Source organism: Ptychodera flava, chromosome 15 (assembly GCF_041260155.1).
Source record: "Ptychodera flava strain L36383 chromosome 15, AS_Pfla_20210202, whole genome shotgun sequence".
NCBI classification, from domain to species: Eukaryota; Metazoa; Hemichordata; class Enteropneusta; family Ptychoderidae; genus Ptychodera; species Ptychodera flava.
In genome coordinates, this window is record NC_091942.1 from 23,339,116 (window position 1) to 23,354,378 (window position 15,263).

The 15,263-nt window shown below is 36.4% G+C and overlaps 1 protein-coding gene across 1 annotated transcript; it reads left to right on the top strand.

Annotated features, from left to right (window-relative positions):
- Nucleotides 1–2,429: 2,429 nt before the first annotated feature.
- LOC139152306 (cytochrome P450 1A1-like) lies at nt 2,430–14,897 on the top strand. The gene is made up of 4 exons (XM_070725447.1): nt 2,430–2,868; nt 3,231–3,458; nt 3,761–3,882; nt 12,276–14,897. The coding sequence occupies exons 1-4, from the start codon at nt 2,645–2,647 to the stop codon at nt 13,184–13,186; spliced, it is 1,485 nt and encodes a 494-aa protein (XP_070581548.1). The 5' UTR covers nt 2,430–2,644; the 3' UTR covers nt 13,187–14,897.
- Nucleotides 14,898–15,263: the final 366 nt, after the last annotated feature.

Genomic DNA, 15,263 nt, shown 5'->3' on the forward strand with positions numbered 1-15,263 from the left:
AGTGTAAATTTAGTGACCCAGTTAACTTTACAATATACTAGAAGAAAGTTCGGAATCATGCTGGATCGGAGATCCGCATCAAGGGACTAGGGGTGTCTGTCAGGAAGAAAACGACTAATGCGTGCTGACGATGTCTTCGTACCTAGGTGTAGAGTTGTGGTAGCATGCATGGCATGTCTCGTCCAAACGCTATGGGCTCTCATTGCCCTAAGTACCGCACGTCGGAGATCGCTCGGCATGAGTCTTCATCGTGCACAGTTTTGCGCATACAAATTGCAGGATGTTATGTCGAACAGCTGCTTTAAGGGTCACCACATCATCACACCTGTGAGATATGAATGCCTTTCTTTTTATTTTTGACATGGCTATAATGTACGCAGGATGTTTATCTTTTTTGATGTTTGCAATGTGTACAAGGTACGTATGTGCACACGAACATAAAACTGTGAACCTGTGTGGGATTGTATTTATAAAACCCACTGTTTTCAGTGTGGACCAGAGGCTAGATTACCATATCTTGATACCTCCTCAATGCCAGAGCAATTTCTCTCATAGGGCAGACGGTCTCTGAACAAAAAAGAAAGCAGAATAGTTGGCATCTTTCTCCCTTTTTTTTGTAAAGAGACGATGTCCTGGTGAACAGTTGGCTCAGAGGGAACTCTCCTTCTTCATCTCGTTGTTTTTACAGCGTTGTACATGTACCATCAACAAGTGCCAAGGTGAAGATCGAAAACTGAAACGGAATCATGGTCTTACTCCGTCTGCAGATAGGTTCGAAATTCGCTATAAACTATTTTCTGATCGCGAAGACAAAGCCTAATTTACTGTGCAGACGGTATATGATAGTGACGAAAGAAGACATGAGGGAATCTTTCAAGGCGAAACTTGACATAAAAGCCACCGTGAAATTTTTTATCATTCAATATCTTCGTCCTTTATACATTTACATGCTTGCTCTACGGTAGAGTATCACTGAGTATATGATTCAGTAACTGTGACTGATAACCTCAATCATTCAATTATTTTTATTAAATTTGAGTTTCCTTAACATTTAATTTTTCATTCGCATAGTGACTGAATTTGCCGTGGTTTTCTGAGGGTCTACCAGACTCATCAATACAAGAATAAAGTCGACACATTCAGATAATAAATAACAAGATACATGAACAAACGCGAATATTTTTTAAATGCTTATAATAAAATTATCTCAATCTTATAAAAGTGTCGGTTTATTGAGACAAAGATGTGGTAGGATAAATAAGGACAGGAAAGGCTAGTACGTATCAGAAGTAAAATATTGTGCAGGATATTACGTGTATATAAGTATGCAGGCTGATGAATATCAGAATTAAATGACCGTGCAGGGTATTGTGTTTGAGTATGCTAACAATATCATTGGACAAGGATATATGAGAGCAATTTTGAACCTGTACGGTTATAGTCTTCCTACACTCTTTCTACAAATTACAGTAGATAAAACAAACCCTGACCTCTTGTTTGACCTTTTCCACGATTTCTGATCCCTAACTAAGACATTTGACCTGTAAGGTTGCAGTACTTTTGACGATTGTTGTATCTAATGTTTGTCATTAAACTAATATTCAGCCTTTCTTTCTTTTTCTTTCTTATAGTAATCAGCGTTTGGAACAACAATTCATAACAAATTTTTAAGCGGCGTTTTAATATATTTCTCTGCTACATATATATATATATATATATATATATATATATATATATATATATATATATTATCATGTCACTGAAGAAATAAATTTTATTTCATCTTCTACCTCTTGATTATTACAGTGTTCACATGCTGCATCAATTAATAATGTTCGGTGTGTATTATCTCTTTGTGTTTCAATTTATGACGCTAGTGAAAAGGTTGTGAGCGTTTCCTGTATTTTTTTTTAATTATTTCAAGATGTTTGCAAGAAACGTTTCGTAAATGTTCTGTGTCTTCATTATTAATTTACGAGTCTGTTCTTACTATCACAAACAATTTGTCTTTATCATTTTACCGCATATGCAGTTTGCAGTATCCTTATATATTTCATAATTCTGTCTATGAGAGGATCATCTGAGATTCAGGAAAGTTATTTTCATTTCTACTTTCAAGTATAGATTCAATACTCTTGTAGCTTTTACTATTTATACTTGTTTAACTACAAAGCTATATTTTGAAAAAGGGTTATCACTGTTATTGTCATAATTTATTGTTTGAAAAAAATTGCGGTCAGATATCTTCAGAGTTCACTGTAAATTGCACACCTTGGAAGAATCTAGGGGTATTTTCAATAAAAGACTACAACAAATAGTGTACATACTCTGGGCAGACCTTTTTCGGTGACCCTTCTTCTTTTTGCATAATACATACGTCACGGATAACCCTATTGGCTATGTAAAGTGACGGGTGCCTTGCAAATGTTGTTTTCAGTCGCCATTCTCTCGGTCCTAGTCCAAAGAGCTCGAGGACGTTCTTGTAACTCTGTAAAGTGAAGGTCGCACAGCCAAGACTAATACCGCAGTAACTCAGACACGTTTGCGTACGACGAATATCCAGAAAAATGTACTGGTTTCTCGTCATTTTGACACTTCTTAGCTGAAACTTGAATGGGGTAAGCACAGAGTGACACTTGGTACAATGCTAGGGCCTAGAGGATGGCCTGTCGTCGGATCTCTCCTCTCCCTTGGCGAACTACCACACGAAACGTTCTCTCAAATGGCAAAGATCTATGGAAATGTCTTCAAGGTACGCCTGGGAAATCGAACCATAGTAGTGGTGAATGGTATGAAAGCTGTACGAGACGCCCTTTTGAAGCAAGCCGTGACCTTTGCAGGGAGACCAAAGTTCTTTAGTATGCAGCGGCTCTCCTGAAACGAATCTAACTTTTTCATACAATCTCACAGCAAAGGTGGAATGAACAGCGCAAAATGGTCGATTCGGCTTTGAAGATTTTCGTTGATGACAGACCAAAAGTCATGCAGGAAAAGATCATAACAGAAGGCAATGAATTAGTAAGAATTCTGACAAAGGACGGCAAGGGTAACATTCTCGATCCAGACGATGACGTACATTTGTATGTTGGAAATATCTTATCTTTTGTACTCTTTAATAAAAGCTATAGCCATGATAATGATAAATTGAAGGAAATATTCAGACTGGTCCAGAAAATTACAAAATATTTAACAGGAAGTGGCGGTCTCGATGACTTTCTGCCATTGTTCAGACATTTTCCAAGCCGACAAAGGGACGAATTCGATAGGGCACAGGAGCTCCAACTTGGCTTTCTTCGTGAACAGATAAAGAAACATCAGCTGACATTGAAAGACGGAAATCCGGAAGATGTAATCGATTACCTGCTGAATATACGTAAGTACGGCAGAGAAACAGAGGTGGACATAGTTCAGAAAGATGAAAGCATTGCAGCTATGTTAGATAGTGTGTTTGGAGCAGGGTTTGACACCGTGGCGAAAACTCTCTACGTGTTTTCTTATATATGATATTATATCCGAACGTTCAGGAGAGGGCGCAACAAGAGATAGACATTGTCATCGGAAGGAACCGTCCTCCAGCCTTCACTGATCGGCAAAACCTCCCGTATGTAGATTCCCTTATCTACGAACTACTGAGACACGCAACTTTGGTGCCTCTGTCAGTGCCACACGCTACAGTGAATGATACCAAATTTTATGGCTTTGATATTCCAAAAAATACTCCTGTGTTCCCCAACCTTCACTCTGCGAACTTTGACGAAAGGGAATGGGAAGATCCTGATCAATTCAAACCAGAGCGATTTCTCTCAGAAGACGGAGAGTCTCTGAACAAAGTGAAAGCTGCAAAGCTGGCGTCATTCTCTTTTGGCAAAAGACGATGTCCTGGTGAGCAGTTGGCTCAAAAGGAACTATTCTTGTTAATCACGTTGTTTCTACAGCGTTTGACTATCAACAAGTATCCAAGTGATGATCCGAAACTGAAATGGAATCATGGTCTCACTCTATCTCTGGATAGGTTCAAAATATTGACCACATCTAAAAATCCGTCATCCGACAAACTCTGATTAGTTTCTCAGACGGAAGAAGACATGAGAACATATTTTAAGTACACGGTAGCACACATAAGCCATCTTTTACATGTTTTGTCATTTTACGTTTTCATCTGTTTTACATTTGCATGCTTGTCAGTAAAAGATTGAGATGTACTCTGCATGGTCGACTGGTACAATTGTTCAATTACTGTTATTAAATTCAATGTCTTAAGACTTAATTTTGCATTCACACTGTAACTTAACGTTCCGTAGTTATTTATGTGTATGTTTGACTGATAAATATAAAGGTAAAAGTATAAAACTAATCTTGAATCCAAGCTTTAGAGCAAGTTGGTACATTCAGGTATTCAATTATCTGATGCAGGAGTAAAATACAAGCGAGGACATTCTTTAGTAAACTGCTTAAAGCATTCCAAGCTTATGACTGTGTGGATTTATTGAGAAAAAGGTATGTTAGGTTAAATGTTGGATTCTGGCGAGAAAAGCTGTTGAAAAGATCATGCAGAATATTGTGTTTAGTATTCTAGCGGCATTATTTGAAAGAAAGATATGAGAGCATTCTTTATCTCTTTCTATAATCCCAACTCTGACCTTTTGCTATCAACCCTTTCCCAAGTTTTCTATTCCCTGACCTTTGACATTTTGACCTTTTAGGTTGCAGTACCTTTTATGATTGTTGTGTCCAATGTTTGTGATGAAATTTGTAATTCAGCCTTTGTAGTCCTGTTTTCAAAACAACTTTAGTAATCCACCATTGAAACAACTATTAATAACAACTTTTGTTATTAATCGTAATGAATAAACGTATAAAGACCGTATTTACATCATTCTTAAAAAACATGATCATGCACTTGTGAACCCAAACGTTTGTGATACATTGATTGGACTGTAATACCCTGTAGATTTAATAACTTTACACATGAACAATTCTACAATAGGCAGACACCTGAAAGTTTCTAATACTACAATTTCATCTGAAGCTATCTTTCATTCTGCCAATACATGTACGAAAATAAATCTACCTATATCTCTGAATACATGTAATAATGATTTCTTTAAATAGTTGAAGTAGATATTGTTCAATAACATTTTACAGGGTCAATCGTGCACACACCAACACACCACGGAGTAGTTCCTTTGTATCATCCTTTTTGTTTTATTCATTGTTTATAGCTGACATTGTATGCAGTACATGTATATTGCTTTTACTTTCCATTAATTTCGTTTTACATACAATGCCAAAATCTTTGACAAGGCAATGATTGTGTTGCTCAGCATTTAATAGTAAAATTACGTTTAATTTATCTTTTATTACGCGTATTGGAATGAAACTGCTTATTTTGGTACTCAAGTACATTTATAATGAGTATCTTTCATATGCCAGGTCTGTTTTATTGAGATTTTCTAACTGGAAAAAAGAATTGTGTAATTTAGTGTATTGACAAGATCTTAATAAACTTTCTTATGTTACATCAACAAATACATTCACTCTATATAACGTAAATATAGAACGTATGCTGTACGTTAGTGTATGCAAGGGAAAACAGGCCACTAAAGTTAATATCGAGCAACATGGATATTCCCATTACACATATGATAAACCGATATCCATGTGTGGATCCAAGGTGCAGGGCAATGAAAGTACGCATGATAAGTGATGGTACTCTTGACGGACGAAGACTATTTAGGCTAATTGGAAAGGTGTACTCCTTTTTCGACAGTATATCATGATATTTTTATTCAGTCCGGCGTATGTCAAAGATCTCTAGTTAGCTGAAATAGATATTTCGTCTGCGGTTGTCTCCGATGGAGTTGTCTCCGATGGTGGCGGTCGTGTAAGCCCTTCTTGTGCGTAAAACGCGTACGAAAAACATGAAGAGTATAAACATCGTGATGCTGTTCTGATCCAATTCTGTTCATATTGAAATACCAACGAAAGAACGTATTGAGTAAGCTAAATGAACCCCAGGGGACCCAGTAATCTGGTCGTTGCTGATGTTGTTGAGGTTGTTGTTGTTTTGTAGTATTGGTTATGTTTATATTTGTCGTGTTGTTGTTGACCGATAAAATTCAACGAAGAGCTATTAGGCTATATAAAAGTATATACAGAGAGTGTACTTTGGGAGCTGAGAGTAACATTGGGTCAAAAATGATAGCGTTCTTGTTAGTGTTTCTTTGGATGTCTACACTACGTTTGAAACAACAACAACAAGACAATAGTTATGTTCGTTAAATTATATTGGTCAAATACAACACTAATATAAACATAAACAACAATACTAACAAAAAGTGTTTCTTAGGACGTCTGCATTACGTTTGAATAAACAACAACAACACAATCGTTATGTTAATTTAATTTTATTGGTCAACAACAACACGGCTAATATCAACATAAACAACGACACAAACAAAACAAACACAACAATAACCATATTACTGGGTCCCCTATGAATTAATGTTAATGTCGGCGACATTGACCACACTACTTCATCGCTATTGATAATGCGGAAGAACATACACGTACGCACTTACGTTTACGTACGTTCTTGTACCTGCGCTCTGTCATCCTATCTGAGGCCACGAGGCCAGGAGAGCCAGCAGGCGACAGTTCAGGGGCACTCCATGCGTAGCAGTGGTTGCGTACGTGTTAGGTCGAGTTCAAACCACGCTTAATTGGCAAACATGGTGACGTTCTCATCAGCAATTGTAAGCTTGTTTGTGTGTTCAACAATAGTTGACGGGTTAATAACGGAGCCTTTAGTAATTACAGGGGGTAGGCCGGGGGGAATTTCACGCACACCTGTACCGTATAATGTGACCCTCCCCTATCCTCCTGTCTCAAATGTTACCCTCTCCCTTGTTCGACATTCTAAACCTTGACCCTCCCCACAACCACTGCGGTATTCTCCCCAGGAATAACTGAAACAGTACCAGCTAATTTACATAACAATTGGTTCAATGTTTTTGTTAGTTAGGGACAAATTACCAGGGATAGGCTGGTGTTGTTGTTGTTGAGGGACAGTCGCAATTTATCAGGCAATAATTTTTGAAGAGATATGGTATTTCATACATTTGAGCGAGGGTCACCATATTTTGTGCAACTATAAGAAGCAACATGTGGCTGATATCAAATCATAATACATAGAGTCTATCAGGCGAATCATTGACAATTTTCCCCCACAAAACATGCTATATCTGTATATTATATATGTGTGATGTACTTTTCTTGAATTGGGAAGTAAAATGTGCATTTGTGCACAGGAAATTGATTTTGGAATTTCATTTAAAATGTTGGTTCACTATACATGGTAGTCTACATTCAAACTATCAATATTTTTTCCAAAACAAAAATAGGTAAATATGTGCATTTATGTATGCTTGATTATTGATATTTATGTTCTTGGTTAGACAAGAGTGGTTACAAGTCCGGGGTGTGCAAGAAATTTAATTTTGGAATTTCACGGAATGGTTGATTCACTGTATATGGTAGTATATGACAGAACTATGCGCAATTTTTTCCAATATAAAAGTAACAATATCTTTGCATTTATGTACATTTGATAATTGATCGACACATTTCCACCTGTTGCATATATTTTTGTTTCTTGTCTTTTATCATTTTTAATAGTTCAAGGTGTTTTAATGTAGGATACCACTGTATTTTTTTGCTTGTGAAACTTGTGGATAATGTGTACGTATTTGAAAAAATCGGCGTATTTCGTTGGTGATTTTCCTATTCAGGAAATATCACACGGATTTTCTGCTCGCTGTCTGCTGTGGTTTCTTTGTATGCTTTGCGGAACGAACGCAGAATAGGTTCAACTGTGGTTGATATGGTCGATATCACTCAGAGTCATAAAGCCCGGCACACAGAGAAGATCCTCAGTGCCGAAAATGCCACTATGGTTCGTGTATTACAGTACTTATTGCCTCTCCTCATCTGCATAAACCAATCAGCGTTCATTTCATCGACATTGTATATTCTCACTGCGGTAGGGGGTCTGTAAGGTTCATAGATGCATCGAAGGACCATCTTGCAAGGATAATCTCCAATCTGTAGCACACAAACCTCGGGCTACACGAGAGCACACAAACCTCGCATTTGGCGTGACCTGCGTTCCAAACCACAGCCCATTTTAGGAAGGTACTTCTGTTACTGAAAATCGTTCTAATATATTTTGTATGTTGTTAATTTGTTTCCAGAGTGCTTGTTCTTACTATGACCAACACTCTTTCTTTCCCAATTTTCTACATATACAGCTTGCATTTTGGTTGTATATTTTATAATTCTAGATCTGTCCTTGAGAGGATGCTCATCTGAGATTTCAGGCAGGCTCTTTTTTATACTTTCAAGTAAAGATTCAATATTTTGCATCGTTGACTGTTTAGATTTATGTTAACTACAAAGCCATATTCCAAAAAGGGATTATTACAAATGTAAAGCCGATTGAAATATTTTACCAGTTGTTTTTGTATAAAAAATTACAGTTTCTTGCACGTTAATTGTAAATTAACGAATTAGAAGAATGTTGGGGTATGTTCATAAAAAACAACTGTAGAACATTGTCTTTTTACAATTTCTTTTTCTCGTGTGATTGACGTTCTCTTTAACTCTTCATGGATTCCTGTTGAGAAGCGCTGGGTAACTTTAAAGTATTCGCTGAAGGAGACGTTCAGAGTTCGTTGGTACTTTATAGACTTTATTTCTCGGCAGACAAGCTTGGCAGGTGCCATTGCCCAAGATACGCTTCTCCCATGGTCAAAATGTCTTGGGTTACTCGTTGGTCGTTCTGTACTCTTGCCCTCTCTGTTGTATTCCTCCTGCTTTGTCCGTTTTATTCCTCCCTCGTGTTATTTAGAATTCTATATTAAACTTTATCTTTCAGGCCTAGCTCTGATCATAGGATAGATATGATAGTATATTCAATCATAAACATCAATACAGCTCTTGGTCTTAAATACACACGTCACAATTAATATTTAAATGTCACTGTGACACATTACAAACCCATTAGGTGAAATTCTCATGTTCCTTCATTAACCGTCATTATTGTAATATCATTCAAAATTTCTTGGGTTACTTGTTGGTCGTCCTGTCCTCCTGCCCTGTCTGTTGTGTTCGTTCTGCTTTGTCTATTGTATCCCCCTTGCCTTGTCCGTTTTATAAAATTCCTCCCCTTATGGTTTAAGAATGGGTTTTAAACGTTTTATTTAAGGCTTTTCTTTGATCATACGATTAATTTGAATGAAACATAAAATAATACATCCAATCGTAAATATCAACACAGCTCGTGATCTTCAATTTACAAAGCAGAAATAATATTAAAACGTCACTGTAAAATGTTGCAAATCCATCAAGTGAAATTCTCGTGTTCCTTCATTAAGTGTCATTATTTTAAATCATCTAAATATCTGCTACGTCCAAACTTTAAAAAATAATCGTAAAGGTATTTGGCTTCTGCATTTTACGTGAATATGGTTAGTATCCGGCTTGTATGCAAATCGACTCTTTATTAAGGTATGTTGATTTAATTAATAATTTTACTGATGACGATGACCACATGGTTCTTTAACGTTTGTGTGAGGTAAACTATTGTCGTAACAGTGTACATACTGTGGGTTGACCTTTTACGGTGACCCCTCTTGTTTTTGCATATTCTGATTTATACGCACGCCACTGATAACCCTATTGGCTATGAACAGTGACAGGTCCCTTGCCAATGTTTTCTTCAGTCGCCATTCTCTCGGTACTAGTCCAAAGAGCTTGTTGTTCGCGGACGTTCTCGTAACTCTGTAGAGTGAAGGTCGCACAGCCAAGACAAATACTGAAATAACTTAGCACACGTTTGCATACGACGAACATCAAGGAAGATGTTAACATACTGGTTTCTCGTCATTTTGACACTTTTAATCGGGGCGTCTTTGCTTAACCTTCAGTGGGGTAAGGGCAGTGAAACACTTGGTACAATGCCAGGGCCTCGGGGATGGCCTGTCGTCGGATCTCTCCTCTCCATTGGTAAGCTACCCCATGAAACGTTCTTTCAAATGGCGAAGATCTATGGTAAGGGACTGGTCAGTTTCTTCGGCCTGGGGGGGGGCGGTGGATTATTTTTTGCTGACGTCAAAAAGTGGCTGACCCCCCCTATTCCAAATTTTGAAAACAGGGTGACCCCCCCTATTCCAAATTTCGAAAACAGGGTGACCCCCCCCCCCGGCGCGCGACATAGGTAAAACAAAAGGTGGACATATATATATATATATATATATATATATATATATATATATATATATATATATATATATATATATATATCTTTATATATAATATATATATATATATATATATATATATATATATATATATATATATAGATATATATATATATATATATATATACATATATATATACGAGCAGGACGTAGATTGATGTCTTCATCGGACTGGCAGAGTGCTCAATAGTTGAACTAGAGCTATAGGTCCAGCTCCGGACTTCATCTACATATATATATATATATATATATAATATATATATATATATATATATATATATAATATATATATATATATATATATATATATATAATATATATATATATATATATATATATATATATATATATATATTATATATATATATTATATTTTACATTTTACATATATTTATATTTTATATAGTCATTCTATGTTTTAATGACATTGTTGACATTTCAGTTGTAAGATAGGAATTTCAAAGTGTCAATCTTAAAGTCTGAATACAGTACATTTTGAATGAGCTGTATTTTGAATGAGCTGTGAATATATCACACTTTCTATGCTTAACCAGATGTCCTGAACTGTTGTACAGAAATAGGATGTCAATCATTAATATCAAAGAGGAAAAAGCAGTGAATCAAAAACTTTGATGGGTGTTAAAACTTGCCAACCATCCAATTAAATCTCCTGAGGAGCCATAGAGAGCTTTTTTAGCCAAATTTGATGTGTACAGTGTCTGAGAGGACCTTTTCTTGTAACATTGAAACCATAAAAGCACAGCTAATAATGACAAAAACTGCTTTTTTTGACTGTTATTTTGTTCATAAAAAGCATCTTTCTACAGAAAACCTGTGAAACAAAGGAAAATAATTGCATCAATGAGAAGGAAGATATCTTGTCATTTTTCTATCTCTAAAATAAGTCACTGTATCAAATATATATTATGAAATATTTGTGCATGTTGCTTTCTCATACTGAATTCTCATAGAGAGAACAGAAAAGTATCAGGAATTTGTCATCCTTTTCATATGAAATGCAGATTTCATAATGGTACACTTTCACTTAGCAAACATAAAGATATCTCTGATTTATTAAAGTATGGCGCTCGAAGGGCGCGCCGAAAAATATGAAACATCCTGATATCTCGGATATATATGCCTTGTATATTAAAGTCATGCACCTGAAGGCATGCTGAAAAATGTCTGATATATTAAAGTATTGAGCTTGAAGAGCACGCTGAAAAATATTGAACATACAGATATCTCTGATGTATGTATGCTTGATATGTTAAAGTTAGGCGTGCTGAAAAATATGACTGATTAATAAAGTTACGCGCCCGAAGGGCGCGACGAAAAATACAACTGAATGATGAAATTTGTGGCTGACACTAGCATTTTAGGCAATGATGAGCCGGTGTCAAAATTCAAAAACACACTGACCCCCCCCCTATTGGGCATTTCAAAAACATGGTGACCCCCCTATCACCAAAGTCAAAAACAGGGTGACCCCCCCCCCATGAATCCACCGCCCCCCCCCCAGGCTGAAGAAACTGACCAGTCCCTAATGTCTTCAAGGTACGCCTGGGAAGTCGAACCATAGTAGTGCTGCATGGTATGAAAGCTGTACGAGACGCCCTTTTGAAGCAAGCCGTGACCTTTGCAGGGAGGCCTGATTTCTTTAGTATGCAACGGCTCAGCTTTAATGGATCTAACTTCTTCACACAGTCTCTCAGCCAAAAGTGGATTGAACAGCGCAAAATGATCGAGACGGCTTTGAAGATTTTCGTTGATGACAGACCAAAAGTCATGCAGGAAAAGATCATAAAAGAAGGCAATGAATTAGTGAGTATTCTGACAAAAGATGGCAAGGGTAACATTCTCGATCCATACGATGACCTACATTTGTCTGTTGGAAATATCCTATCCTTTGCACTCTTCAGTAAAAGCTATAGCCATGAAAATGATAAATTGAAGGAACTATTCAGTATGACCAGAAAGCTACTGAATATTTAACAGGAAGTGGTGCCCTCGATGACTTTCTGCCATTGTTCAGACATTTTCCAAGCCGACAAAGGAATGAATTCGATAGGGTATTGGAGCTTGAAATTAATCTTCTTCATGAACGAATAAAGGAACATCACCTGACATTGAAAGACGGAAATCCTGAAGATGTAATTGATTACCTGCTGAATATACGTAAGTACGGCAGAGAAACAGAGGTGGACATAGTTCAGAAAGATGAAAAAGTTGCAGCTATGTTAGTTAGTGTGTTTGGAGCAGGGTTTGACACCTTAGGCAAAAGTCTCTATGTGTTTTTCTTATATATGATATTATATCCAAACGTTCAGGAGAAGGCGCAACAAGAGATTGACGCTGTTATCGGAAGGGACCGTCCTCCAGCCGTCACTGATCGATTAAACCTCCCGTATGTAGATTGCCTTATCTACGAACTACTGAGACACGCAACATTGGCGCCTCTGTCAGTGCCACACGCTACAGTGAATGATACCAAATTTTATGGCTATGATATTCCAAAAGAGACTCCTGTGTTCCCAAATCTGCACTCGGCGAACTTTGACGAAACAGAATGGGAAGATCCTGACCTATTCAAACCAGAGCGATTTCTCTCACAAGACGGACAGTCCCTGAACAAAGTGAAAGCTGCAAAGCTGGCGTCATTCTCTTTTGGAAAGAGACGATGTCCTGGTGAACAGTTGGCTCAGAAGGAACTCTTCTTGTTCATCACGTTGTTTCTACAGCGTTGCACTATCAACAAGTGTCCAGGTGATGATCCGAAACTGAAATGGAATCACGGACTAAGTCTAACTCCAGACAGGTTCAAAATATTGACCACACCGAGAAATCCGTTATCCGACAAAGCCTAATTTTTTTTGCAGACGGAGGAAGACATGAGAACTTATTTTAAGGACACGACTTGACACATAAGCCATCTCGAAATGTTTTGTCATTTTGTTTTCATCCCTTTCACATTTCATGCTTGTTATTAAAAGTGGAGAAGTACTCTACATGTTCGATCTGTTCAATTGTTCAATTATTGTAATTAATATATTTTGCATTCACACTGTGACTAAATGTGCCGTAGGTTTCTATCGGTATGCTGGACTGATAACAACAAACGTAAAGTTATTAATTCAATCTTGAATTCAAGCTTTAGAGTAAGCCGGTACCTTCAGGTATTCAATTATGAGGTATAGGAGTTAAGAAAAGCAAAGACATCCAAAGCTTATGAAAGTGTCGACTTATTGAGGAAAAGGTGTGTTTGGTTAAATGTTGAAGACTGACGAGAAAGGCTGTTGCGTATGAGAAATAAAAGATCATGCAGGATATTGTCTGTTAGTATTCTAGCAGTATTATTTGAAAGAAAGATGTGAGAGCATTCTTGAAATAAGCTTCTTTATCTCGTTCTGCAGTCCCAACTCTGACCTTTTGCTAGCGATCCTTTCCCATGTTTTCTAATCCCTAACCTTTGACATTTTGACCTTTTAGGTTGCGGTAGCTTCGATCATTGTTATACCAAATGTTTGTGATTACATTTTCAATTCAGACTTTGCAGTGGTGTTTTCAAAACAGAATAGTAATTAACTTTTGAGACAACTATTCATAGCAGCTTTGCTATCAATCTCAATGAAAAAAGTATAAAGAAGGTATTTACATCATCTTAAACAACATGACAAATTCATTTATGAACACAAACGTCGGTGATACATTTATTGGACCGTAAAACTCTTTTGATGTAAGAACTTGACACGCGAAAAATTCTATAATAGCCAGACACTGAGGATTTTTGCTTCATAATTGAGTAAATGTATGTTGTAAAAGTTCTAAAATGCAGCATGATAACAGCTTTCCGTACATATTTCATATTTCCGCTTTTGATAGTTACTTTCATATGAAACATTTGTCTTCCCCTAATCAGAGTATCTGAGTATAATTATTTTATGGGTTTTTAATGTTCTCTGTCATCCCTAAGTAATTTTCCACCATATCATTATCATTTAAGTTACTATAAATTTCAATTCTACGATATAAATTCTACAATTTGACATACAGCTATCTTACATTTTTTTCTGCCAACGCATGTAAGAAAATAAATCGATCTGTACCTGTTTATAATAATAACTTCTTTACTCCACCCTTTGACGTATAGTTGAAGTAGAAATTGTTCATTAACATTTTCTGAGTTCAATCGTGCACATACAAACACACACCAGCGTATCTTCTGTAAGCATCCTTCTTTTTATGCATTGTAACCTGTATATAGCTGACATTGTATGCAGTACATGCACAAATATTACTTTTGTTTAGGATTACTTTCGTTTTATATAAAATGTCGAAATCTTTAATAAGGCAATAATGGTGTTGCTCAGTTTTCAATTCTAAAATTACATTACATTTCATCTTTTATTATGCACATTTAAAAAGACTGCTTATTTTTGTACTCAAGTGCATTTCTAATAAGTATCTTTCATTTGCCAGTTCTGTTTTATTGAGATTTGGTAACTTGAAAAAATCTTGTGTACTTTAGTGTATTCCCACAGTCTTAATAAACTTTCTTAGTTACCCTTGGACATTTTATATTCAGAATCGATGTATCTTATATGACAAGGACAAAATACTTTCACTCTACATTAGATGAAATCATGACAAGTGGATTGAACATTGTAACCATACTGCTCTTCGCCATTTAGCGACGAGTTTATTGCTTGACAGATATCATTTTCATCTAGTATGATTTTATAGTTTACGATTAAATAAACCATTTTATTACATTACCATCCCGGCATAATTATTGAATGAAACTGCTGGGATTTTTAATTGTTTCTTATTTCGATCGTAATTTAACTCTATAATTCAATTCAACGATTTGAAAGATGTAGAAAGCGCTGATCGAATTAAAAGGAGAGGAAAGGTCGAAAACCTTTCGACCTTGTGTACAAGCAT